At 45.8% G+C, this 25,765-nt stretch overlaps 1 protein-coding gene across 1 annotated transcript in view; it reads right to left on the bottom strand.

Annotated features, from left to right (window-relative positions):
* The window catches only part of DYRK1A (dual specificity tyrosine phosphorylation regulated kinase 1A), a 76,693-nt gene that overhangs the window by 19,690 nt on the left and 31,238 nt on the right, over window positions 1–25,765 (bottom strand). The window contains exon 3 of the mRNA XM_059840135.1: window positions 3,791–3,996. Within this exon, the coding sequence (XP_059696118.1) occupies window positions 3,791–3,996 (206 nt within the window). The remainder of the gene's footprint in view (window positions 1–3,790; window positions 3,997–25,765) is intronic.

Here is a 25,765-nt window from a genome sequence, read left to right on the forward strand (position 1 = left end):
CAAAGAAGTCATTTTTAGGATACCTAAATGAGTTACTTTTAGGGTACCCAAGGAAGTATTAGGGCACCCTAACAGTTTACTTTAAGGGCACCCATGAGGTATTTTAGGGCTCCCAAAGAAGTGCCTTTTAGGGTACCTAAATGACTTATTTTTAGGGTACCCAAAGAAGTTTTAGGGCACCCAACTGTTTACTTTTAGGGCACCCAAAGAGGTTATTTTAGAGCACCCAAACAGTTTACTTTTAGGGCACCCAAAATAGTTATTTTTAGGGCACCCAAAGATGTTATTTTAGGGCACCCAAAGAAGTTACTTTTAGGGCATTCAAAAGGGGTGTTTTAGGGCACCAAATAAGTGATTTTTAGGGTACCTAAATGAGTTACTTTTAGGGTATCCAAAGAAGTTATTGTATAGCTATTTCAGGCCACCCAAACTGTTTACTTTTAGGGCACATAAATGGGGTGTTTTAGGGCACCCAAAGAAGTGACTTTGAGGGTACCTAAATGAGTTACTTTTAGGGCACTCAAACAGTTTGCTTTTAGGGCACCCAAAGAGTTATTTTAGGACACCCGAACAATTTACTTTTAGGACATCCAAATGGGGTGTTTTAGGGCACCCAAAGAAATTATTTTTAGGGCACCCAAAGAGATTATTTTAGGACACCCAAACAATTTACTTTTAGGGCACCCAAACAGTTTACTTTTAGGGCACCCAAAGAGGTTATTTTAGGGCACCCAAACAGTTTACTTTTAGGGCACACTAAGAAGTTGCTTTTAGGGCACCCTAACAGATTATTCTTTTTATATCTGTACCCTAGCAGGTTATTTTAGAGTACCCAAGCAGGTTGGTTTAGGGGACCCAAACAGTCCCAATGGTCCAGGCTGCTGATGTTGGGAAATTCCAGGAAACTGAAGCTCCCAGACCCAATCCTTGTCTGTCTGACTGGATGGGAGCCACTGCATGGAAAGGATCCAACCCTGAAGGATCAAACTCCCTGAATCTGCCTGAAGTCACCTTTTTCCTCCTCCTGTTTTTATGGATATGTTAAGATCAAACTATCAAGGCTTCTCCAACAGCCAATTCCTTTTGCTGCATATTAAAATCAGGATTTTCTGGAAGATAAACATTGGAGAAAAGGAGGCTCAGGGGGGACCTTGTGGCTCTGGCCAGGGAACAGGGACAGGAGCAGAGGGAACAGGTTCAGCTTGGCCAGCAGCAGGGAATTCCCCATGGAAAGGGTGCTCAGGCCTTGGCAGGGGCTGCCCAGGGAGCTCTGCAGTGCCCATCCCTGCAGGTGTCCCCTGGAGGTGGCACTGAGTGCTCTGGGCTGGGCACAAGGTGGCCATGGGGCACAGCTGGGACTTATCTTGAGGATTTTTCCCAACCTAAATGATTCTGGAATTCTGTGCTATGAACTGGCAAAGGCAGAAGTCACCTTCTGTGACCAAAGGGAGTTTGCCATTATAAAAGGTTGCTCTGTGTTAGAAGCTCTACAAGGAGATGACAGAGAGAACAAGTGGTGGGATCCCACCAGAGGAATGAAACAATCACCTAAAGATGGTTCCAACAATGTTCTCTGCAAGGCTCCTTTCCAGAATTGACATTTACAGGACAGAATTTAATCAAGTTTTTGGATTAAAAACTTTTATCAAGGCTAGAGAAAGGTGGCAGCATATTCATGGCAATGCCTTGAATAAAAGGGATTCCTGTAGGAATGTCATAAAGAAAGAATCTGTAACATGCAGGATCAATGGGACACAAACCCCCAGATGTTGGCAGATCACATCTGGAGAGAAAAGCACAAAGCCTTTAACCACAGAGGTCAAAGTTTTTATAGGAAAAAAAATTATTTTTTTAATCAAGATGAGCCAGAGCTGTAAAAGGGCAGCCCTAAGAAAGAACAAGGAATGGATTCTGCAGAGAGACCAGGTCCAGAGCAGATGACCTGAGGCACCAGCAGGAAGATCTCAGCTGGATCTGGCTGTGCAGATAAAATCAGAAATGCACTGCAAAGACAAAAAGTCTTCCAAGTCCCCACAGAGGCTCACAGAGAACTTCCACTCCAAGCAGGAGCCTAGTGAGGAGAACTCTTGGTGGGACTGGGTGATGGCAGAAGCACAAGAACTCGAGGGAGGAAAGAGGCAGGGAAGGGAAGTAGTCAGGAGACTTCAGAAAGTTGGCCACCATCAAAGCCATGAACACTGATTCTGTCAAACTGTGTTGGTGGTGCAAGGACAGCTTGATTGCCATGGCCAAGGTGGATTATTTCCTCACATGGTCATTCCATACAACCTAAAATTCCTTCAGTTTGTTTCCAAAGTGCCTTGAAAGGATTCAGGTACAACTTTTCTTGATTGACCAGATTCATTGCAGAAGTTCTGGGAGACCTTTAACCCAAAAAACTCACATAAAATGTCTCTGTAGATCCTCAAGCTATATATCATTATATAGGAGATTTCCTCTTCCTCCTGGAAAGGAAACCCATCCCTGACCAGCTCCATTCACTTTGCCCCAGTCACTGCAGATCTCCAAATCCTGGCCATTCTCATCCCTTCTAATCCTTTCCTCCTCCTGCCAAAGCATCCTCCCACAGCACCAGAGCACCTCCTGATGGTTCTGGAGACTTTTCTGCCTAAAACATCTTGAGCAGCAAACACACTTCACCTCCATCCTCTTCAGTGAAACATTCCTCATCAGTCTGCAGCACATTTTCAATTTCTGACTTACAGGCTTTGCTGGAACCCATCTGCCCTCATGTTTCCACAACTGGGCCATGGAATTTCTAAAAGCCAACAGAATTCCCACTCATCCAGAGCCACAGCAGCTCTTGTGGCTCCTGGCACTCTGAGTTGAGGAGCTCCTCCAGCAGTCCTACCTACTCAAATAAAACCTATTTTGTGCAAACTTCTGTATTCCAAACACACCAACCAGTGACTCTGCATTGCAAAACTGCCCATTAGGAGAAGTAACAAAGCAATCAGCTGCTAACAAACACCCAAAAATTTAAAAACCAGTCATTATTTTCAAAAGAGCTTTGCACAGTTCTCCACTTTGGCCAATCATTCTCTCCCCCTACTTAAAAAAACACATTAAAAGTAGAATAATCCTAATAAATATGTGCCAGGAGTTTAGAAACAACTTTAAAAAGTTTTTTTTGAAGTTATAGCATACCTATAGATATATATACATATATATACACACATATATATAGAGATATATATACATATATATACACACACATATATATACATATACACACACACACATATATATTATACATATATATATATATATATATATATATATATATATATATATATAAAAAATACATATAAAATACAAATAGTTTTAAATAAACTGCTGTATATTAATTCCATCCTTACAGAGTTGAACGTAATTAGTTAAAAAAAATCCCTTACAAGAATAAATGCCCTGATCCTGTAATTGATGGCTGTACACTGCAGGGACAGAGAGGGATGTTTCACAGGGGCTTAGAGTGACAGGACATGGGGGAAATGACCCTAAACTGAAGGAGGGCAGACATGGATGGGATCTTGGGAATGAGGAATTGTTCCCTGACAGGGCGGGCAGGGCCTGGGATGGAATTCCCAGAGCAGCTGGGGCTGCCCCTGGATCCCTGGCAGTGCCCAAGGCCAGGTTGGACACTGGGACTGGAGCAGCCTGGCACAGTGGGAGGTGTCCCTGCCATGGCAAACTCGATCTCTAAAGGTCCCTTCCAACCCAAACTCCACACTGAAGAGCTGCCAGCTGCAGAAGGAGCCTTGGCCCATACCTGGTTTGTCAGGGGGAGTGGCTGCTCGAGCTGCTCAGCGTAGGATAAGGCCGAGACCTGCTGGTCACTGATGCTCTGCTGCCGCCGGTCACTGTACTGCTGATGCGAATGGGACATCTGTCCAGCCATCTGAAGGCCAGCAGCATGGAATGAAAACGATGGTGCAAGCCGAACAGATGAAGGTTTGCATGCTGAAGTCTCTCCTCCTGCAAAGACAAGGAGAGGGTTAAACAGGGGATGGGTGAAAATCTTGCCCTGTGTTCAGAGTCCCTGATCTTGGAGCTCATCGGCACCCGGGGGGTGTCACAGGCGGGGGGTTCCACAGGGAGGGATCCCAGAATTGTCCTCAGGGAAAGGTGACCTGCAGGGCTGGGCAGGGACTTCTCACAAGGACAGGGAGAATGGCCTTAAGCTGAGAGAGGGCAGGGCTGGATGGGATATTGGGAATTAGGAATTGTTCCCTGGCAGGGTGGGCAGGGGCTGGGACATCTGTGGCTGCCCCTGGATCCCTGTCAGTGTCCCAGGCCAGGCTGGAGCAACCTGGTCTGGTGGAAGGTGTCCCTGAACATCAGACCATTGTCACACACGGGGCATTCCACAGGGAGGGTCCCAGAATCATCCTCAGGGAAAGGTGATCTGCAGGGCTGGGCAGGAAGCGTGGGCAGGGACTTCTCACAAGGACACAGGGAATGGCCTTAAACTGAGAGAGGGCAGGGTTGCCCAAGCTGGCTGCCCCAGCCCTGGCCCAGCTCTGGAGGAGCTGGAGCTGCTGCAGAGAGCCCAGAGGAGGCTCCAGGATGGGCAGAGGGCTGGAGCAGCTCTGCTGGGAGGAAAGGCTGGCACAGCTGGCATTGCTCACCTGCACAGGAGAAGCTTTGGGCTGAGCTCAGGGTGGCCTTGCAGGGCCTGAAGGAGCCCCAGGAAAGCTGGAGAGAGACAATTCCCAGGGGATGCAGGGACAGCACCCAGGGAATGGCTCCCAGTGCCAGAGGGCAGGGCTGGGTGGGATCTTGGCAATGAGGAATTGTTCCCTGGCAGGGTGGGCAGGGGCTGGCACAGCTGTGGCTGCTCCTGGTTCCCTGACAGTGTCCCAGGCCAGGCTGGAGCAACCTGGTCTGGTGGAAGGTGTCCCTGAACATCAGACCATTGTCACACACGGGGCATTCCACAGGGAGGGTCCCAGAATCATCCTCAGGGAAAGGTGATCTGCAGGGCTGGGCAGGAAGCGTGGGCAGGGACTTCTCACAAGGACACAGGGAATGGCCTTAAACTGAGAGAGGGCAGGGTTGCCCAAGCTGGCTGCCCCAGCCCTGGCCCAGCTCTGGAGGAGCTGGAGCTGCTGCAGAGAGCCCAGAGGAGGCTCCAGGATGGGCAGAGGGCTGGAGCAGCTCTGCTGGGAGGAAAGGCTGGCACAGCTGGCATTGCTCACCTGCACAGGAGAAGCTTTGGGCTGAGCTCAGGGTGGCCTTGCAGGGCCTGAAGGAGCCCCAGGAAAGCTGGAGAGAGACAATTCCCAGGGGATGCAGGGACAGCACCCAGGGAATGGCTCCCAGTGCCAGAGGGCAGGGCTGGGTGGGATCTTGGCAATGAGGAATTGTTCCCTGGCAGGGTGGGCAGGGGCTGGCACAGCTGTGGCTGCTCCTGGTTCCCTGACAGTGTCCAAGGCCAGGCTGGAGCAACCTGGTGTGGTGGAAGCGTCCCTGACCATCAGAACTCCATCTTTAAATGTCCCTTCCAACCCAAACCATGCTGGGACTCTAATCCTGAGCATCCTTTTTCTCACATCTCCCCCTGGGTGTCATAACTCTGTCAGAATTTGACACGGGTTACTCCAAACACACCAATTCTGTGTATGGATTCCAAAAAGCCACAAAAACACACAAGTTCTGCCTTTCAGGGCTGCTCCCAGCAGCTTTCTGGACTGACTGTACCAAAGGAAAACCCAGTGTCCAGCCTCAGCAGCTCATCTTTGCTTGGGGATAAGGTTCAGGGGTGATGATGGTGGGGCTGGGATGATCCCAAAGGGCTCTTCCAACCCTGGTGATTCCCTGAATCTGATTCCCTGTCCCCTGTGTTTCTGCCTCCCTACAAAGCACAGCAAACAAAGAGCAGCTGCAATCTGAAAGCAAAATTATCACTAAAGATTAAATTTAGAAGGAAGGTGTTAAACAGCCAAGCACCTGACCAGCAAAGGGAAACCCCCACTTCCTTTACAGTCCAAACCTTGCAAGAAAACACAAGCACTAGAAAACAGTAGATGAGTACAGCCAAGATTTGGCTTTCTTAAAAATAACTCTGTCAAAAGGAAACTAAAATATTAAAATTGATACTGCACATTGACTCAACACCTATCGGGGCAACAGAACTGCATGGATGAAATCAAACACCATTTTACATTGATGATATTAAAATATTAAGCACTTTAAGTTAGCATTGCACAAAAAATGACTTTTAACTCTTCTACAAAATGTCCATTAAAAGCTGAGAATCAGAGTTAATCTTCCCTCTCTCCAACTTGGTGGATTCAGTGAACATTTCCTTTTCAAGATTCACTGAACACTCCTGTAAGAGTGGCTGAACATATGTAAGACATCATCCAGCATCTCTACTTTTTGCTCTTTTAATTTCTGAGGTTCTGCTTAACCTGAAAAAAAATCATAATCTCACTTAGCAACATCATGGTGACTGAAGTAAAAGTCAAAACAATATTTAAATCAGAGAGTCAAAAATACCACTAATTCTGAAGTGTAGAGCCAGTCACTTTCAAAGGTTTAAATCTTGTGTTTTCTCACCTCAGGCCACAGGTTTCCAATAGAGATACCTGGCCAATTACAGAACTTTATAAACACAAATTTTATTTTCAAAAATTCTGCCCTTCAATGTGTTCCTCAAAAACCAGAAAGCTCAAATATATAAAATATCAAAAATAACAAAAATCCTGGCACCATGGGGTTCTCATTTACTACACAGGATCTTCTGACACTCCAAAAATCACAAGTCTGAGGATAAACTGAATAATGCACCACACATATTTAAAATAAAGTGAAAAAGCGAAGGAGAAGAGTTAAAAGTGTAATTATCCCACAAAACAACAGTTGCAATGTAACACAAATGTTGTAATGTGATGTTTTGGTTCAGCTGGAAACTTTCCATGCTTGTAGACCTTTTCCTCCCAAGTCAACCTGCACCCAAATGAATAATTTTGATTTTTTAGTTTAGAATTTTTTGAGATTTGCTGTTTGTGAGTACCAAAGAGGTCCCTGTCAGCTTGGAGGACAGTCCCACACCAAATGTGACACCACAAACCCAAACTGTGTCCAACAAGAACCTTCTTAACCCAGAAGCACAAATGGTTCCAGAGCCAATCTCAGGAAAAGGGACAAGATTAGAGCCTGGCCAGTGTGATGATGTGAAGGATGCCAAGGGGATGGATGGGAATTGGCCAACTCATCCCTGTGTTCCCATCCCAAATGGAAAAGGATCTGAGTCACCTGTGCAATGGGACTGAGCTCACCCACCTCAGCAGCCCCTGGGGCAGAGCTCTGGGAGCTGAGAGCACAAGGATCAGCAGCCAGGGAGTTCCACCCCCCTGGGGCTCCCAGGCCTGGCCACCAACACACACAAGGGCCCTGATGGAATCCCTGCCCTTGCCACATCCCAGGCTCTGCTCCTGAGCCCTGCAATCCTACCCCAGCACAGCTAATCCCCAGGGAACACTCCTAGAAACACTGGGGACACAGCAGGAGGAAAGCAGGGGAAAGAAGGACTGGTTAGAATAGAAATCTTGACCTCCTTTAGTTTTAGGTCGAGGAGTCGCTCCAGAAATAGGGACATTTGTGCACAGCCATTAATTGAGGCTTGCACAGCCTCTCGTGCCTCTGAGATTGGTTTTTGGCTCATATGGAGAGCTCCAGACATCCAGAAAAATCAGGGATCTGCTGACCACCAGGGCAGGGCTAAAATCCACCAGCACTTGTTCTCACAGCACATCCAGAACTAGATGGCTCTGAGATTGGTTTTTGGCTCATCTGGAGAGCTCCAGACATCCAAAAAAATCAGGGATCTGCTGACCACCAGGGCAGAGCTAAAATCCATGAGCACTTGTTCCCACAGCTCACATCTGAGAACAAGGTGCAGTCAATCGTCAATTTTCTTTTTTAACCACTACGAGTTCAAGTGATCACACCTTGTAAAGCACCTTGGGAAGAAAATGAAGTTAAAAAATCCCAAAACATATGCCAAGATCTCTGAGCATGATGTACATTAAGGGAAAAGATTATGGATTTGGAGTGGGTAGAATTGTCTCACAAATAGGCCTTACCTAATGTTAGTTCAGGGGAGGCATAAAAATACCCACCTTGATTTGTATTTGCACTCAAAAGAGGCTCACAGAACTCTCTGAAAATAGACACACTGCAAAAATGGATTCCCTCACAAAGGAGAAGGTTTGTTTCTTAAAGCATCATCTCAACACAGTTGAAGAAGCTCCAGAATATATTTATTTATTTATTTGGTGAGGATGGAAAATACTTTTGTCATTCAAACTAGCTGTGTTTTAAATGCATTTTTTTTAAATGGATTTTTGGGGCCTCCCCATCCCTGGAAGTTGGGACAGTGGAAGTTATCCCTGCTCAAGGCAGGGGGGGGAAACCTAGATGATTTTAAGGTCTCTTTCAACCCAAACCATTCTGTGATTTTATGATTTTTCCAGGCAACAAAGAAATTATTAACTGCAGGCATAACAAATATTTGAGACTGTGATTATTGTGGAGTCTATGAATGAATTACAATTGGTGTAATATTGGAAAAGTTTGTGGAAATTTCTGCACAGATTTTTAGGAACTCAATGCAGATTCAATTTCCCCTCTCATCCATTTGAGGGCCTGTTATTCCCATTTTGATATCAGTCCACATAACTCATTAAACCTCCCCCCAAAAAAAGTATTTTTGGTGGTGAAACACATCCCTAGCCTTCCCTTTAAGCTACAGCAAGACACAAACATTCACTGACTGATGGGGAAGAGCTGCAGGTGACTGAGTGATCCCAAGAGTGGATCATCAATCCAGAAAAAAACAGTGGATTGTAAATTGGATTGAAATCCACTTTAAAACCCAAAACCCAGCTGGCCACAGGACTGGGCAACCTCCAAAGGTCTCTTCCAGCCTGAAGGTTTCCATATTTCTGTGACACAAAAGTCAGCACAAAGTGAGGTTTCTCTCTGGATCAGGAGTTCTTAGAGTAGCTCCTCTGTTGGGTGGGACTGCACCTGAAAATCCCAGCAGAAATTCCAAGGTTTCTTTGCATTCCTGTCACCCAGCTCATTAAAGATCTACTTTGCCTCTCAAAGTATCTTTGTGACTCTCTTTGTCCCTCTGTCACACTTCTACCTTAGTGTTCTACTGAGGTGTATTCACAGTGAAATATAAAAAAGGAGGCAAAGGCAGACAAAAGCCATTAGAGCATTTAAAAAGTGACATTTCCTTAATATGTCTTCCTACTTCTCACCTCACAATTACAAGTCAGCCCCCAAAAAGGACCATGGTGACAGTTTGGACCCTGTGAGTGATGTAAATCTGCCTTCAGGACTGACAAAAGCATCCCCCAAGTGCAGCAGCAGCAGATCTTGGTTCCATGACATGATAAAGAGTTATCTTGCTGACAACAGAACCTTTGCAACAGCCTTAAAACACTTCCCTGCCTGCTGATGGCTGTGCAAGATGAAGCAGGTAACAGCAGTGAAAGTCCCATCAGCATTTATCAGTTTAAATGCAGGAATTCCCCAAGTTTGGAGGTGTCCAAGGCCAGGCTGGACAGGGCTTGGAGCAACCTGGGACAGTGGGAGGTGTCCCTGCCCGTGGCAGGGGGTGGGATTAAGATGTTCCATGAAGTGTGAAACTCCCTCTGCACAATTCATTTGCCATTCTCTTTGCCTTGCTAGAACTTTTCTTCCTTTTCTTCAACATCCTCCCTCCTAAGAGCATTGCTTTGACCCAAAATGTTGTGAGCTTCTTTCCCTGCCTCTCCCTCCTACCCCACCCTCCCTTTCCACGTTTGGGCTGCTCAGCCATGTGCAGACATTCCCTCTATTCCCTCTCAGGGATATGCTGGCAGCTGAGTGAGAACCTGCCAGAAAACACCACCAGAGAATAAAAGTGTGAAGTGTCTCGTTGGCCACAAAGGGTGTTCTGCTTCCCACACTCAGAGCTCAGGAGCTGGTGGGGCCACACCACAGAACAAGCACAGCTCTTACTGAGCAGGACAGGTTTAGACTTTCAATCTTTTTGTTTCCAAAGCCCTGCTAAACCACCACAGGTGAAGGCAAGCACTTCTTGTTGCTTTTTTCTGTGTTTAAATTAGTGATGTGCTAGCCCCATGACCACTCAAAAATAAAAAAATCCCGTGTTAGCTGAGGAATTGTACAACCTTCCTCCTTCACAGATTTTTTTTCTTTTTTTTTTGCAAAGTTCATTGTTTTGCAGAGTTCTGGTCAACTTAATTTTTCAAAATCTCTGCTTGGAAAAGCTCTCAGCATCCATGAGCATTGTGAGAGCTCAGCTACTAAAGAGTGTCTGGAAAAGGGAGGCAGATCCCTGCACTGCTCTAACACCCAACCACCTCTGAGGTGTATCAGCACATCCTGAAACAGCCAGGGAGCAATCAGCAGCAAGCACTTGGATCTGAGAACTCTCTGTTCAAATAAACCCACGCTGAAGACGAGTTAGACCTAGCAGAGTTCTGCCTGAGCATCACAAATGTCAGCCCTGGGGACTGCAGAGTTGAGAACAATCATCTTGCAGGCAATGAGCAAACGCCGACCTGAACTCTGCGTGACCTCCTGGCGCCCTGCTCTGCCCATTGTCCCCAGCACGGCTTTGGAGTGACTGCCTGAGAACCTGGGGCTACAGGCACCTCACTCTGCTTGGTCTGGAGTGGGAAAAGCTGAGAGAACCCAGGGAAAAGCCGAGAGAACTCAGGGAACAAAGGCAAATTACCTGTGGCAGCTCCCGGAGAACAATCCCGTTATAAATATCCCCCAGAGTTCCTCCTCTGGAGGAACTTTATTATTGTGGGGGAATTATTAAGAATGGCTGCTTCACAAGTTCTCCTACAATAACCATTGAGCCAACTTCCCTGTACAGAAATGCCAAACACTGCTTTCCCTGCAAGCAGAATGGAACCCTAAACTTAGAAACAACCCTGCTCTCCAACCCCATTCATGGGCCAGCAGCCCCAGGGTTCCTCCTGCTCCTGCTCCTGCTCCTCCCGACTGGCCAGAGCTGCAGGGAGGTCACAGGGCTCAGGAGGTGACACCAAACTCCTGGGTGCCATCTTTTCCCAGCCTGGAGAAAAAGTAGGCCAGGAGCAAGTTCGTGAACTGTTGTACCACTGCTGAGCCTGTCTTGGCCAGTTCCTTCCCTGGATGAGCTGCAGCAGGAGGTGGACTTTAGGCAGGACTTGTGCTCTGTGGCTTTTGTGCAATCAGAGGACACCAGTTCCCTTTCCTGGAGAAAAACTGGAGCTCAGACCTGTCACAGGGAAACACTGTGGGAAATATCTACCAAAAAAGAAAAGGAGCCACTTCAAAAATCTGGTGCCAGAAGGACAGAACGCTGCTGCTCATTGTAATTCTCCCACTACAAGAGAAAGAAGTTTCTAAAACTCATTTAATCCACTGGCAGCACAGTATATAAATCTGTGTTTCATTATCTTATAAATATGACTTGAGTACACTCCGGAGAATCTTAGAACTGAGAAAATGTTGTGAAAGTGAAACCACTTTTTTTTTTTTTTTAATAAATGAAGCCCAAGATTGCCAAAATTCTCAGCTAAAACCTGCAGGAAACACAAGCACTCTGAACTTTCAAAGTCCAAATTAAGCTCTGTGAGACCTCTGCTTTTCCATTTCTGCCCTGGACAAGCACCTGCTTGAAAGCACAGCTAAAAAACCAGCTGGAATTCCACAAGGAAACAGGGACAGGCCTACAAAGAAATGAATGGACTGAAAACCCACTAAAATGAAGAGAACTGTGCCCAGAAATTAGGAAAGCCCAGCATCCTTCCCCAGCTTTAATTCTGTGCCTCCATGTCAATAAGTTATGATTCTGTTTAGCTCCATGAATGCCCTGTTTGTTTTAGGGGGCAGAATGAAGCAGTGCTCGCTGAATAGGTGGCCATACAATAGATCTTTTTATTTTCATTGTGTTTAACATAATATCCCTTGCCACTCTTCAGACTGTGCTCCAAATAAAATTATTCCTGGCTGCTTATATATTCTATAGAGTGGTCATTGTTTTTGCATCCTCGGAATTCACAAACAATCATTTCCTTCTGTAGAATTCTGGATTTTCTCCTGTTCTGCAGAAAAACATCCAGACATGGGACAAACAAAAAAGGGCTCCATCATTTAAATTTCTGTACATTCAGGACTTTGCAAAGACAAGGGACACATCCTAGCAGGTAAATCTCTGTTTTACAGAGCTCCACAGAGAAGCAGCTTTACAGGTTAGGTTAAAAAGCTCCTTTTTGACGCACTGCCCTCGTGTGATCCTCCAAGAGAGGATATCCCAGGATTTAGAGAGGAAATGACTGCACACACACCAACAGAGCTGTTAGGGAAGCTTTTCCCCTTTTCTAACACACCTCATGTTCTTCCCAAGTTTTCCTGCCACACTGGAACCCTGTCCACTGCTCAAACTCAAGTACTTTGGCTGCTGATTCACCCCAGTGTGTATTTATTTATTTAATGACAAATCAATGAGTGAAACAATATCTCAGCAGTCAATACTTTATTACTGAATGTTTAATAACCTGCATTTCAAGAAGAGACCTAAGTTTTATTTTAAAACTGACAAATAAAAGTTATCCAAACCCACTGATATTGGTGAAAATGTGCCAAGGTTGAGGTTCTGAGGCTTCTTTTTTTTGTCTCCCCTTACAAATTCATGTGCAATTTATGATCTTATGCAATTACTCTAAGGTTTATAATTTTTCTAATTGAATGAAAAGCCTGCCATTAAAAAGAGAGAATATAAAGGAGAGGGAGAAATGGAGATAAACTTTTTTTATGATCATGGTGAAAGTTCAAAGACTCACAGAAACAATAATGTTGGAAAATAGCTCCAAGATCATCAAGTCCAACCTTTGACCGAACAAACATAATAGCTCTTGAAGCAGAAATAAAGTTTGAAGTGTGAAAATTATTCCAAACACAAGTTTTCCAATAATAACTCCAGCTACCTCTGCATCTTTAACCCTGCTGAAAGACCCACACCTGCCCCTCTGTTCTGAGTGAAAACCACAAATACGAACAAAAAATTCTGTCAAATTCAGTAAATAAGGAGAAAATTCTTTTACAAACCAATGTAATCTCCTAATACAGCATAAATTTAAGGACACAAAGTTTAAACTGACATTATTTTATCCCTTAAACATGCTATAAAAGAACCTCTCAACTGATTCTTCATAAGGCTTCAAGCAAACTCCAAGTACACACAATTTTTATGAAATCTACGTTTTTGGTTCTAGAAATCACTAAGTTTCTCTATGAAAATATTTGCTTTATCCAAGAGAAACTAAATTTCCCTCTGCTGAACCTGAAGTTTTCTGAAGGGTTTAGAAAATAGTCAAAAAATTAAAATTCCACCACAGTAAAAATCCGATTTAACCAAAAATCTGCTGGTGACAGGAATTCCCACTATTACCAGCAAATGCCAGATGGTATCAAACCACAGATACATATTGATACTTATGTGAAAGAGAAGGGGGGAAAAAAGGAAAAAAACAGAGTATGTAGCAGGATTTACTGAGTTAAACAATTCATTATCCTTACAGTCAGTTTTAGTGAGTTTGAAGGAGGGAATGGGAGCAGCTGTGGAATAAAATAGAGGAATTGGACACTGAGGAAGACAGAGAGAGGGAGTGGGAACTGAGGAAGGGAAAGTGATCCATGACTGAAGGGCAGAAAAAGCTGCTTGGGAAGGCAGGGAAAGGAAAAAAGGACAGATACAGATGCAGATTTAAGCTGCAGAATATATTTTAGACTCAGATTCCCCAATATTCTTAGACAGGAATGATATTGAGGACAGAAAAAAAAACCAGGACTCAATTTAGAGCTGAGGAGGGGCTTGGTTTTTGGTGGGGAGTTTTTTGGTTTTTTTTTTGTTTTTTTTTTTTTTGTCGGATGGGATGTGAATACACCATTTTTTAAAGGTGAGCGTGTTGTGTGTTCCAGAAATAGATTATTCTAAAGAAAAATCACATTCAGATCCCGATCTCGGACAGCGAGAAGGGGCGAGGTGAGTGCATCAGCGTCCTGCTTTCTGCGGGAAGCTGGCTACTTTAAGGCATTTTATTTATTAAATTAAAAAATAAATAAATAGGGAAAGAATTAGGGGGGAAGCAGCAATTAGACGAAGCGGCGGGCGGCCGGGGCCGGGCCGCGCTCGGGGCCGGGCGCAGCCCGCTGTGAGGGCGGCGCGCAGCGCGCAGGCCCCGCGCGTGAGGGGGAAGCCGATCCCGGCGCTCCCCTCAGCGCATCCCCGGCTGCCGCAGCGCGCCCCAGCAACAGCGCCTCATTAGCATAGCCCACCCCGGGCCGCGCCGCGCTATTGGCCCGCAGCGCCGCGGCGCGGACCAATGGCGGCGCGCTATGCAAATGCGGGCGCGCAGTTGCCAGGGCAGAGCTGGCGCGCGGCGGCCAATGGGCGCGGGCTCCATAAACAAGGAGCGCGATTGAGCTTTGTCACATTCGCCGGGCGCTGTTAACACTTTCCAGTTTAGGGCGAAATTAGCTCCATCTCCCGAGGATCAGGCTCATGTTCTACATTTCACCCCCACAGCAAGGGCAGGGCGGCGCAGCCATGATACACGGGATTTACGGATAAGCGCTGCCCGCGTTAGGATTTCGCCTTGCCCGGCTCCGGGACGCCTTCTCCAGGGCTGGGATGCGAAAGATCCCCCAACGCTGCCGGGTGGGAGCGAGCCCGGCTGGAATTCTTGCCGGGGCTTTAAAAAGCTCTAAAGTTCCCTGTCGCTGCCTTCCTTAGGCAGGTCACCTCCTAAAATTACTGTGTCAGGCTACTCCTGTCCTTCCCTTTTTCTCAAAGATCTGAATTTTTGTTTCATTGGTTTGGGTTTAACCCTAAAGACACAACATCCTTTATTATTATTATTATTATTATTATAATTCACCACCCCCCCTACAGATTTTAAGCAAATGATATTTCAGCTCGTTCCACCGCCGCTAACGACTGAACATGAGAGATGCTGAAGCATCCTAGGAGAAATAAGCAGATTTTTTTTCTTTTAAAGAAAAAAAAAAAAAAAATATAATCTGACAGCATATTGGTGTCTCTGTGCCTGTGACGGCGTGAATCCATCACTGACCAGCACCGCTCGCAGGGCTGCTGGGGAGATCCCCTTCCCACGCGCAGGGGGGATGCGGATGTGGAAAACCGGCGGCTGGAAATGCAAAGAGCGACAGACAGACAGACTTACTCTGGAAGCCCCCGGCTGTCCCTGCAGCAGCAGCAGCAGCAGCAGCAGCAGCACTGTCCCCTCTCCCTCTCTCTCTCTCTACGCCGTGGCGGCCGCAGCGATGCCGGGCATGTTTTACTGCACTTTGCCGAGCCCGGCAGCGATGTGCCAGCGCCGCTGCGAGTCACTCACCTGCCGAGGGGGTGGGGGGTGCTTCCTGTTCTCCGGGGCTCCGCCAAGGTGCCACCGGACAGGGGACAAGGTGCCACCGGCCGGGGGACCTGGCACGGAGCCCCCGGAGCCGCCCTGGCCCAGCGGGGACAGCACCTGCGCCCGGCCGCGCACCTGGGCCGGGGCAGGAGGGGGCACGGGCAGAGCCGGAGCGGCTCTTGGGGGCTCGGCACGGCTGAACTGCACAGAGCTGCAGCGGGAAACCTGATTTTACCCAGCGCCCAAAATGTCAGTTCCAACAGAACTTCAGAGTTTTACCGGCTCCCTCATTCAACAATTTCATTTTGGACATTTTAGCAGTAGTGAAACTACTGAAATATCTGCTTCCATGTCCTGGAACACCAGCAACTCTATCAGGGAAGCTCCTGAGAACTGCAACAGTGAAACTACTGAAATCTCTCCCTCCATGCCCCAAAACACCTGCAACTCCCTCAGTGAAGCTCCTGAAATCTCTCCTTCATTCAACAACTTGATTTGGGACATTTTAGCAGTACTGAAACTACTGAAATCTCTCCCTCCATGCTCTAAAACACCAGCAACACACTCAGTGAAGCTCCTGAAATCTCTCCCTCATTCAACAACTTCATTTTGGATATTTCAGCAGTACTGAAACTATGAGATATCTCCTTCCATGCCCCAAAACACCAGCAACTCCCTTGGCGAAGCTCCTGAAATCTCTCCTTCATTCAACAACTTTATTTTGGACATTTTAGAAGCAGTGAAACTACTGAAGTATCTCCTTCCATGCCCCAAACCAGCAGGAACTCCACAGTGTGTGTGCACTACACACCCCAAAAATCAGTGCTGCCCATTCTTTATCTCCTGGCAGCTTTGGGGACCCGTTTGTTGCATTTATTGTGTGCCCATCTCACAGCCCCTGCAGCAGCAGCAGCAGCAGTGTTACCTGACCAGGGGCTTCCAAGATTTCCCCAGCAATCCGGGCTGGGCCGGCACTTTGCAGCACTAATTTATTGCATTTATTGCAGCACTTATTGCATTTATTTGGTGCTCACCTTGCAGTCCCTGCAGCAGCAGCGTTACCTGACCAGGGGCTTACAGGATTTCCCCAGCAATCCGGGCTGGGCCAGCCCTTTGCAGCACTAATCCCGTGCTGGGCTGTTTCAGGAAAGGACTTTTAGCAGAACTTCACCGAGAGTTCCTCTCTCAGTTGGTGCAGCGCCTCCTCCTTCCCCCACCTCCAAAGAACATTACTCACAATTTGCAGTTTGTAGCACAAAACTAATTAGAGATGGAATAAATTACCTGCTGCATGGCAGCACGAGAGGTGGAAAACACCCAATATTTTATCCCAAATCAATACCTGGCATTTCCAGCTGAACATAAAGTTAGCATAAATATCAGCATCATTTTTAAAGCTCTGCTTTTATACAAACAGATATATATTTAAAAATAAAAAAAAATTAAAAAGAAATCTTTTGCTACTCATCAAACCCATCAAGGGAAATTACTTGAATTATTCTATTTCCCATTTGTAGTTACTGAGGCACAAGATATATTTAAACAGTTGGTAGAGAAAAAATGGGAAGCATCTCCCATATCAATGTACAGCCAGCATGCCAAACCATGAATGTAAGCGCTAAACAAGGGATGAATACATCATGTGCAAGAGTCTCACATGATATAAATTATTCAATACCTGACCAAAGAGAACAGCTTTCAGGAGAGAGGGGGAGGATCTCAAAGTACTTTTGTAGTTTGAATACAGGCAGGGCTAGGAATTGGTGCAGAATCTTTTTAACTCAGTTAAATAATCCCATGTATTTTCTAACTATTCACTGGGTGACATCCACCCAGCTCTGGTGTCCACCACAAATAAAGGTGGATTTCATCTAACACAGCCATGACAATTTTAAAATAAAACCAACTGCAAAAATAAAATAACTTGGCACGTGGGCAAGTGTGTATTTTGAGAATTTGGGCTGTCCCCTCCTTCCACTTGCAGGATTTGCACAGCCCTATCGATATTAAAAGTCTTTTTTCTTTACTAATCCCAAACTGGCTGGAGAGTTTGGGATTTTGGGGATTGAATTTGCTGTTAACCTATCACACACCTTTAAGGACCAACACACACACAGAGGCTTTTGAAGTGAAAAACTGAAGTACAAAAAAAATCCACCATTATAAATTCCACCTCAATTATGGGGAAGCTGCTGGTGTGCTGATTCCAGGGAATTCCCTGGCTGGCTGATTTCATGGATGATTTTGAAGTAATTCATGTCACTCCAAGAGAAATTTATAGCACTTAAATTTTAGCTACAGAGCAGTTCTGTTGCATTTGAAGACATTGCTTTGATACTCTATATTATTAACACAAATTCTGACAGAGTTCCTAAAAACCAGAATATTCTGTATTAATAACACAAATTCTGATGGAGTTCCTGAAAACCAGAATATTCTGTATTAATAACACAAATTCTGATGGAGTTCCTAAAAACCAGGATATTTTCTGTTAATAACACAAATTCTGATGGAGTCCCTAAAAACCAGGATATTTTCTGTTAATAACACAAATTCTGATGGGAGTCCCTAAAAACCAGAATATTCTGTATTAATAACACAAATTCTGATGGAGTTCCTGAAAACCAGAATATTCTGTATTAATAACACAAATTCTGATGGAGTTCCCAAAAACCAGAATATTTTGTGTTATTAACACAAATTCTGATGGAGTTTCCAAAAACCAGAATATTTTGTGTTATTAACACAAATTCTGATGGAGTTCCCAAAAACCAGAATATTCTGTATTAATAACACAAATTCTGATGGAGTTCCTGAAAACCAGAACACTTTAAAACTCTTAGGCATGCTGTCCTTATTAATCCACATCACAGTTCATAAAATAGTAACATTCCAGGTTTTTTCCTCACTCCAAAGAGGCCTGGAAGCACCAGAACTGTTCCATAAAATGCTCACAGTTTGTGAACTGCACCTAAACCATTTTTCTGCTGCTCTCTCCATGATTTGATAACTGATATTCTGACACCTGCACTTTACAGCAGGAATCTGAAGCCAGTCCTGACAAACTCCACTCAGAGTTCCCAAGTCATTAAACAATAAAGCATTCCCCAGTAAAAAGTTCCAATATTTCCATGTCCAGTTTAGTCCACGCTCATCACAGAAAATCCAAAAAAAAAAAAAATCAGAAATGAATCCAGGCAAGGGGGTTGACAAGTCCAGTCCAACCTCACAATTCCAAAGCACTCATCTGAAAGCCCAATTTCCTGCCTTTGTACTAATTCCTGTATTTAGTACACACACTTCTAAGTTTAAGCAATTACTTCTTTTGATTTGTCTCACCTTGAAGTAGCAGCTTTTAAGGAGAAAAAAACCTGAAGTGTGGTTGGATCTGTGCTTCCAGCTGGAAACCACCAAAACCTGGGGATGCCAAACTTCACTAATCCAAACAAGAGCCCGAAGTGGGGCTCACTGTAAACTGCATTGATTTCTCTCAAGTAACACAAATATCAAGCCAGAAAAATTTAAAACGTAACAAAAACCATGCAGAAAACAGACAAAAAATATCATTACTCCTTTAGGATAATACTGTGATTTAAGAAAATTATTTTTTAAGTGCAACTTCCATTTTTCCTTCTAAGGCTTTACTGTTTCTAGCATAAACTAAGGAGTAGGTATCAAAGCTGACTATGAAAATTGGAGTTTTGTTCACACTAATAATAATGATGAGAGCAACACTACCCAAGTATCAGAGTTGTGCAAATTTAACAAAATAATTTTTGTCTGCATCTTAGAGAATCCTAGAATGGTTTGGGTTGGGAGGGATCTCACAGCCCACCCAGTGCCACCCCTGCCATGGCAGGGACACCTCCCACTGTCCCAGGCTGCTCCAGCCCCAGTGTCCAACCTGGCCTTGGGCACTGCCAGGGATCCAGGGGCAGCCCCAGCTGCTCTGGGAATTCCATCCCAGCCCCTCCCAGGAACAATTCCTCATTCCCAATATCCCACCTAACGCTGCTTCCCCTCAGCTCATCTGCACCCAGAAATCTGACTCCCAGGTACAAAAACCCCCTTCTGCCATCACTGGGCTCCTCCTTTGCAGGAAGTGCCACCTGTCCCCTGCAGGGACATCATGGAAGGTGCACAAAGCAAAGACACCCTGCTCTGGCTGCAACATCTGAGCCTCTCCTTCCATCAGTCTCTGGTTTTTCTGCAATGTCAATTCCCAGAACAAGCTCCTGACAGCTGCCTGCCACCTGCCCCTGCAGCATCCACGTTGGCCACCAAAACAAGCAGGTGACTTCCAAGGGGTACAGGAGGGAAGGAATCATCCCAGCAGTTCCTGAAGGATCTACAAACTACACCAAGGAGAAGCTGACTGGATCATTTGCCATGGTTTGGTGTTGGGTTGGGTTTCCTCACCTCCAGAGAGGTGCAGGGGAACCATTCCACCAGAGGAAAGGGACTTGGATGTTCCCAAGGAAAGGTGGTGATGGAAAATTATTTACAGGATCTAAACACCAAACACAGAAGGAAATCTTCAAGGTTCAGCCAACAACTGTTCTGGGAAAAGATCACCCCAAGTCCTGTTCACAGCAGAAATGTTCATGAAGTTCTAACCCCTAAAGGCTTTTAATTCAAACAAAGCTGTGCCCTGGTCTGGCCAGGGAATGTTCCCAGCTCCTGAGGACACTGTGAAAACCACATTTACAGGCACTAGGCATGACTGTCCTGCAATGCAAGGGAACCACGACCTCCTACAAAGTCATGTCAGCAAGGCTGAAGTCACTGCAAGCCAACAAAAGTGAAATAATAACACACAAACTGTTTATTTAAAAGTTGAGGTATCAATGAGCTTCAAAGCTTCAGCACTGAAGGGAACAGAACACTCAGCTCCATGCATGGTACAGGCAGGATTGCAAACACACACGTGAGGAGCAGTCTGGGAACAGCCTGACTCTTCCCTGGCAGGCAGATGCTGAAAGAAGAGGGAAGAAGCTGCAAGTGCCCTCCTGCCATGAGTGAAAACTCACTGGAGTGAGGGCTGTGCCAGGCTGGGATGATTGAGAAGGGGTGCAAAGAAATGCCACCCCAAAGAGATGTTACCCCAAAGAAATGTCACCCCAAAGAAATATTACCCCAAAGAAATGCCACCCCAAAGAGATGTTACCCCAAAGCAATGTCACCCCAAAGAAATGTTACCCCAAAGAAATGTCACCCCCAGCAGGACATCACCAAGGGCAGTTAACAAACAGTCCCCAAGGTAACGGGACTTGAGGGTGCCCAGAGCAGCTGGGACTGCCCCTGGATCCCTGGCAGTGCCCAAGGCCAGGTTGGACACTGGGGCTGGAGCAGCCTGGGACAGTGGGAGGTGTCCCTGCCCATGGCAGGGGTGGCACTGGGTAGGCTTTAAGGTCCCTCCCAACCCAAACCATTCTGTGATTCCATGAATTTGGAGGAGAAAGTTCAAAACAAGCCCAGGATCTGCCACCTCTAAGATGTTTGTCAACAACAAGAGCCACGTAACTCATTATTCTCATCACTGCCATGGAGCCCAACTTTCCACAAGTCCACTGAAGACTTGGAAAGCCTTACCAGAAAGAAAGAGCAATATTGTTTCCATGCTCCAAAGGCAGTGCAGAAAGCAGGGCCTTGGTGCAGAAGGAGCAGGAAAAGCCCAAAGCACCTGCTCCTGGTCTGCAGCACCAGTTGTTCTGCCAAGCAGTGGCGACACTCGAGGCTGTGCTCTGCCAAAGCATCTGGGCTGAAAGCACCACGGTGTTGTTCTCTGGCCCTGCTGGCCAAGAGAGCTCAGAACTGCTTCCAAATGTCACTCAAGCTTACACAGCTCCTCAAGACTTCTTTGGGAATTTTTGGGATTGCTGTGATTTCTCAGCAGCTCCAGAGAGCCCAGCCATATCCGAGCAGAAGGTGCCAGAGAGGACTTCCCTTCTTTTTCTGCCCCACAAAAGGGGAGACTTCCCAACATCTCAGCTAACAAAAGGGAGTGGACAGAGGTGGAAAATTGTCTTTGCCACCATTTGTGAGAGGAAAGCATGGCAGACCCTTCAGAGGTCATGGCATTGAGCACCACAGCCAACACTCCAATGTTTCAAAACATCATCAAGGATGAAATGATGTTGCCAGCAGAGGTTCTGATTGGTATCAGGAAAAGCTTTCCATGCAAGAGTGGTCAGGCCTTGGGATGAGCTGCTCAGGGAGGTGGTGGAGTCTCTGGGAGTGCTCAGGAGGAGTCTGGATGTGGCCCCTGGGGACAGGGTTTGGGGTGATGCTGGTGCTGCTGGGTGATGGTGGGACTGGATGATCCTGAACACCAATGTTTAACAATCCTTCCAGTGAAGAAATTCCTCCTGGTGTCCAACCCAAGCCTCCCCTGGCACACCTTGAGGCCTTTTCCTCTTGTCCTGTCCCTGTTCCCTGGGAGCAGAGCCTCCTGTCCCCTGGGGAGCTCACACACCAGGGTCATTTTGTGTTCCCAGCTCACAGGATTTCACTCCTGAGGGTCAGAAGTACATCAGGCACAGAGTCACACCTGGAATTTCCTGGGCTTGTCCCTTCCCTTGGAATTGTGCTGAGGAGCCCAGAAAGGGCTGGAGAAAAGACCCCCCTGGCTCTCCAAAGCTGAGCACAGCAATGCTCCTCCATGGAACACCTTGTCCAGATGCTTCCAAAAACCTCCCGAGGTGTTTCTTGTTCTCCAAACCGGATCAGTTCCTATCTGTAACTGAGGAAAGCCAGCCCTCTGTCAGAGGTGCCATTCACCCAAAGGTGCAGTACCTGTCTAATTACCTGGTCTTTGAAGAAATTCCCACCATTCATTAGGAGCTGATGTTGAAAGGAGCCCACATTGCTTTGTTTAAGGAGCTGCTACCCAGACTTGCTCAGAAGACACCGACTCACTTTTCTCTCAGTTGATCAAAAGGCTTACCCAGGAGGGAGATTACCCATCTTCCTAATGGGCTGGGGCAGCTTCTTGGGAAGACAGAGCTACTGCTAATCTGTTACCGAGGATAATGTGGATTTTTGATGGCAAAAAATACTGCTAATAAACTGGGATCCATGGGAGAAAGTGTGACACAAAGTCAAACAACAAAATACTCTAACCAAGCTGTAAATACTGAGCACCTGTATCTGTGCAGAGGGTGTCTGTAGGAAGGGAACTGGTCCCTGTGAGGATGGGGCACAGGTTGTCCAGAGAAGCTGTGGGTGTCCCATCCCTGGAAGTGTCCAAGGCCAGGTTGGACAGGGCTTGGAGCAAGCTGGGATCATGGAAGGTGTCCCTGCCATGGCAGGGGGTGGGAATGGGATGAGTTTTAAGGTCCCTTCTGACCCAAACCATTCCAGGATTCTAGGAAAGCAAGAATTCCCTTTTCCTCTATCAACCCCTTCCCAGAAAAAAAAGTGAAGCAGATTTTTCATTCATGTTGTACAGGCTACAATTCATGGAATTCCAGGACACAAATGATTCCTCAGGTGTCTGAACATCCACTGAGTGTTTACACAAATACCTGGAGCCAGAATGAACGACTCTGAAAAAGTGCAAAGACGTCACCACGGATCTGGAAGTGTTTTGAACCCAAATCCCTGCTCCAGACAAAGTTAGCTCCCAAATTCTATTTAAGGAAAGTGCCTTCTATTGAAGAAGTGGAGTATTCAGCTGGCTCCCTTTTGGTGGCACTTTTTCTGAGCAGAGAAGTGTCAGAATTTTTGCATTTGGATGGCAGCCTATAGAGCCTGGATTTCTCCCAAGAAAAAATGAAGTTGTGCTTCTTGCCTTCCCCTGGAGCTCCACATGCCTCCAGACATAAAAGAAAACACCAAACAAAGAAAAAAACACAACAACTACTTTTTGCCTTTCTCAGGATCCAAACAGTCATTGCCTGGGGCCTTTTGCTACCAGAATCTTTGTTGGAAAACAAAGCTGAACACAGAATTTAAGCTGAAGGTGCAGAATCCTAACTTGAAAACTGACCCATTGATTTGGGTGTGAAACAGCCTCTTTTTTCAGAGGAAAATCTCTTTTCTTTACAAGAGAAGTCATGAAGACTCCTGAAGTCCATGAAGTCAGCCCAAGCCAGAGGACAAGAACAACTTTAGAGATAAAATTTCTCAGAGGATGGAAGAGAAGCTGAACTTTCGAAGGAAAGCAACACAAAATTCTCCCAGGCTTTGTCAGGGAGAAAGAAGCAAAGGAATATTCCTGCAGCTGCAGGTCAGGAAAAAAGAAGTTATATTTTTATATATATATTTATATATGATGTATATATAACAAAAGATAGAACAACCCTGGGGTTTTTTTGCTTCGACAAGAGGGGGGGAAAAAAGCAATTTTCTTGTGAGACATCATAAGTCCAAAGAGAAAGGCAAAGGGATTTAAGGACAACAGTGGAATGAATAGCTGAGGAAGGATGGAAGCAGCAGCTGAGTACCCCTGGATCCAGCACACCCCAGGAATCCTTCCCAGCAGGCAGCCAGGACAGGGAAGCAGCAGAGATGGGAATTCTCCTTGTGCTCACAGGGAAACAGCTCTTTTAGTCTGGGAAGTGGTGCTCTGAAAGCTCCTCTGACCACATCTGCTCCTGCAGCTCTCTGCTGGCACGGCTCACACATCAAGGCTCTTCCTTGAGACAGACTCCTTCCAACCAGTGAAAATGGCAAAGCAGGAGAGGCTCAGCTGGGAATTCTGTAAAATCCTGGGATGTGAAGAAAGGAAAATGCCCCAACAGCACTGGCCAATAACTGCTCTGCTCACCTCCAGATTTTGGGCTGTGATCCTTTTTCTTTGCAGCATTTAAAAGAGGCTCATGCTCTTATCAAACACCTTCCCAGGGACATTAAAGGTGAGGAATGATTCTGAGGCTCACCAATGACAAAACACAAGATCATCACAAACTGGTCTAAATTAAAGCACACAAGGCTAACTTGTATTTTTCTTCCCAGTTATTTATTTATTATAATCATCTTAAGGCTGGGATCAAAGTTTCCCTTCAACATCCCAGCTTGCCCAGAGCAGCTGGGGCTGCCCCTGGATCCCTGGCAGTGCCCAAGGCCAGGTTGGACACTGGGGCTGGGATCAGCCTGGCACAGTGGGAGGTGTCCCTGCCATGGCAGGGGTGGCACTGGATGGGCTTTAGGGTCCCTTCCAACCCAACCCATTCTGGGATTCCATAACCTCAACAAGCCAATTTTGAAAAATGGAATTTTGGAGACAACTTCAGAGATTTAAGTGAACATTTAAGCCTAGAAAGAAACACTGCCTTATTTACATTCCTTTCTAAGCACCAGAAATACCCTAAACCTCCACAGCATGGATCCACCACTGCACTCAGGGAAGTCTCCAGGAATTACTCAGCATTGTGAAATGATTATTGTAAAATCATTTTGCAGCTGGAAGTTTTAGAAAGGTTTAACTTAAGAAACAAGAATAAATCAATTACCAGAATGCTGCTTTTTTACAGTCTTTAAGGGCCTAACACAGAGCCTCCCATGAACATCTGCAGCTCACCTGAAGTGAAGCTGTAAATGGAATTGTGATGGACATCTGCTGCCTTTCAGATCTTCTGAGAAGCTTCAGTAAGTGAAATATTTCAAAAGGCCTAATTCCCATTTTCATTCCAAACTAGCACAAAGCCTCTGCATTACTGGAAGGTAAATATATTTGGTAAGGTGTTCTAATCTATTTTATATTTTATAAGCTAATATAATATATGTAAGCCATTATTCCATACCTACATGAAGATAAAATCAGTTTAATAGTCAACTCAACTTGTGGATCTACTGAGAGGCATTAACAGCAAGTCAGAACTCACATTAATGTGGCAGGTGAATATATATAAAACATATAATTCTTGGAGAAGCAGTTCATTCCTTTTAGGATCTTCAGGACCTTGGAGGAGCAGGAAGATGTCAGCCCTGTTTCAGCCAAGCTAAAAAACCATGTTTGGATCTCCATGTGTTGCCAGAAAGTTTATTTTTCTGGAGTGGCAAGGCAGTCCTGAGGAGTTGTGGACTTTATTCACAGTATTAAATATTTTCTCTATTTAAAGGCCTCACTGCCTACAAAACCAGGTAAAAATGAAACCAACTTCATCCACCTTTGCAGACATCACCCTTCTGTTTATTTCCTGGCACAGCACATTTGCTGGTCCCTCTCCATCACGTCTGAGGGAGCACAAACAAGTGGCAAGGTCACCACAAAATACTGAGCTCAAAGAGGCAAGATGCTCAAATATTAAAATTTTCTGTGATTTTAGTAAAGAAAAAGCAAAGTG

Source organism: Haemorhous mexicanus, chromosome 2 (genome assembly GCF_027477595.1).
Source record: "Haemorhous mexicanus isolate bHaeMex1 chromosome 2, bHaeMex1.pri, whole genome shotgun sequence".
Taxonomy (NCBI): domain Eukaryota; kingdom Metazoa; phylum Chordata; class Aves; order Passeriformes; family Fringillidae; genus Haemorhous; species Haemorhous mexicanus.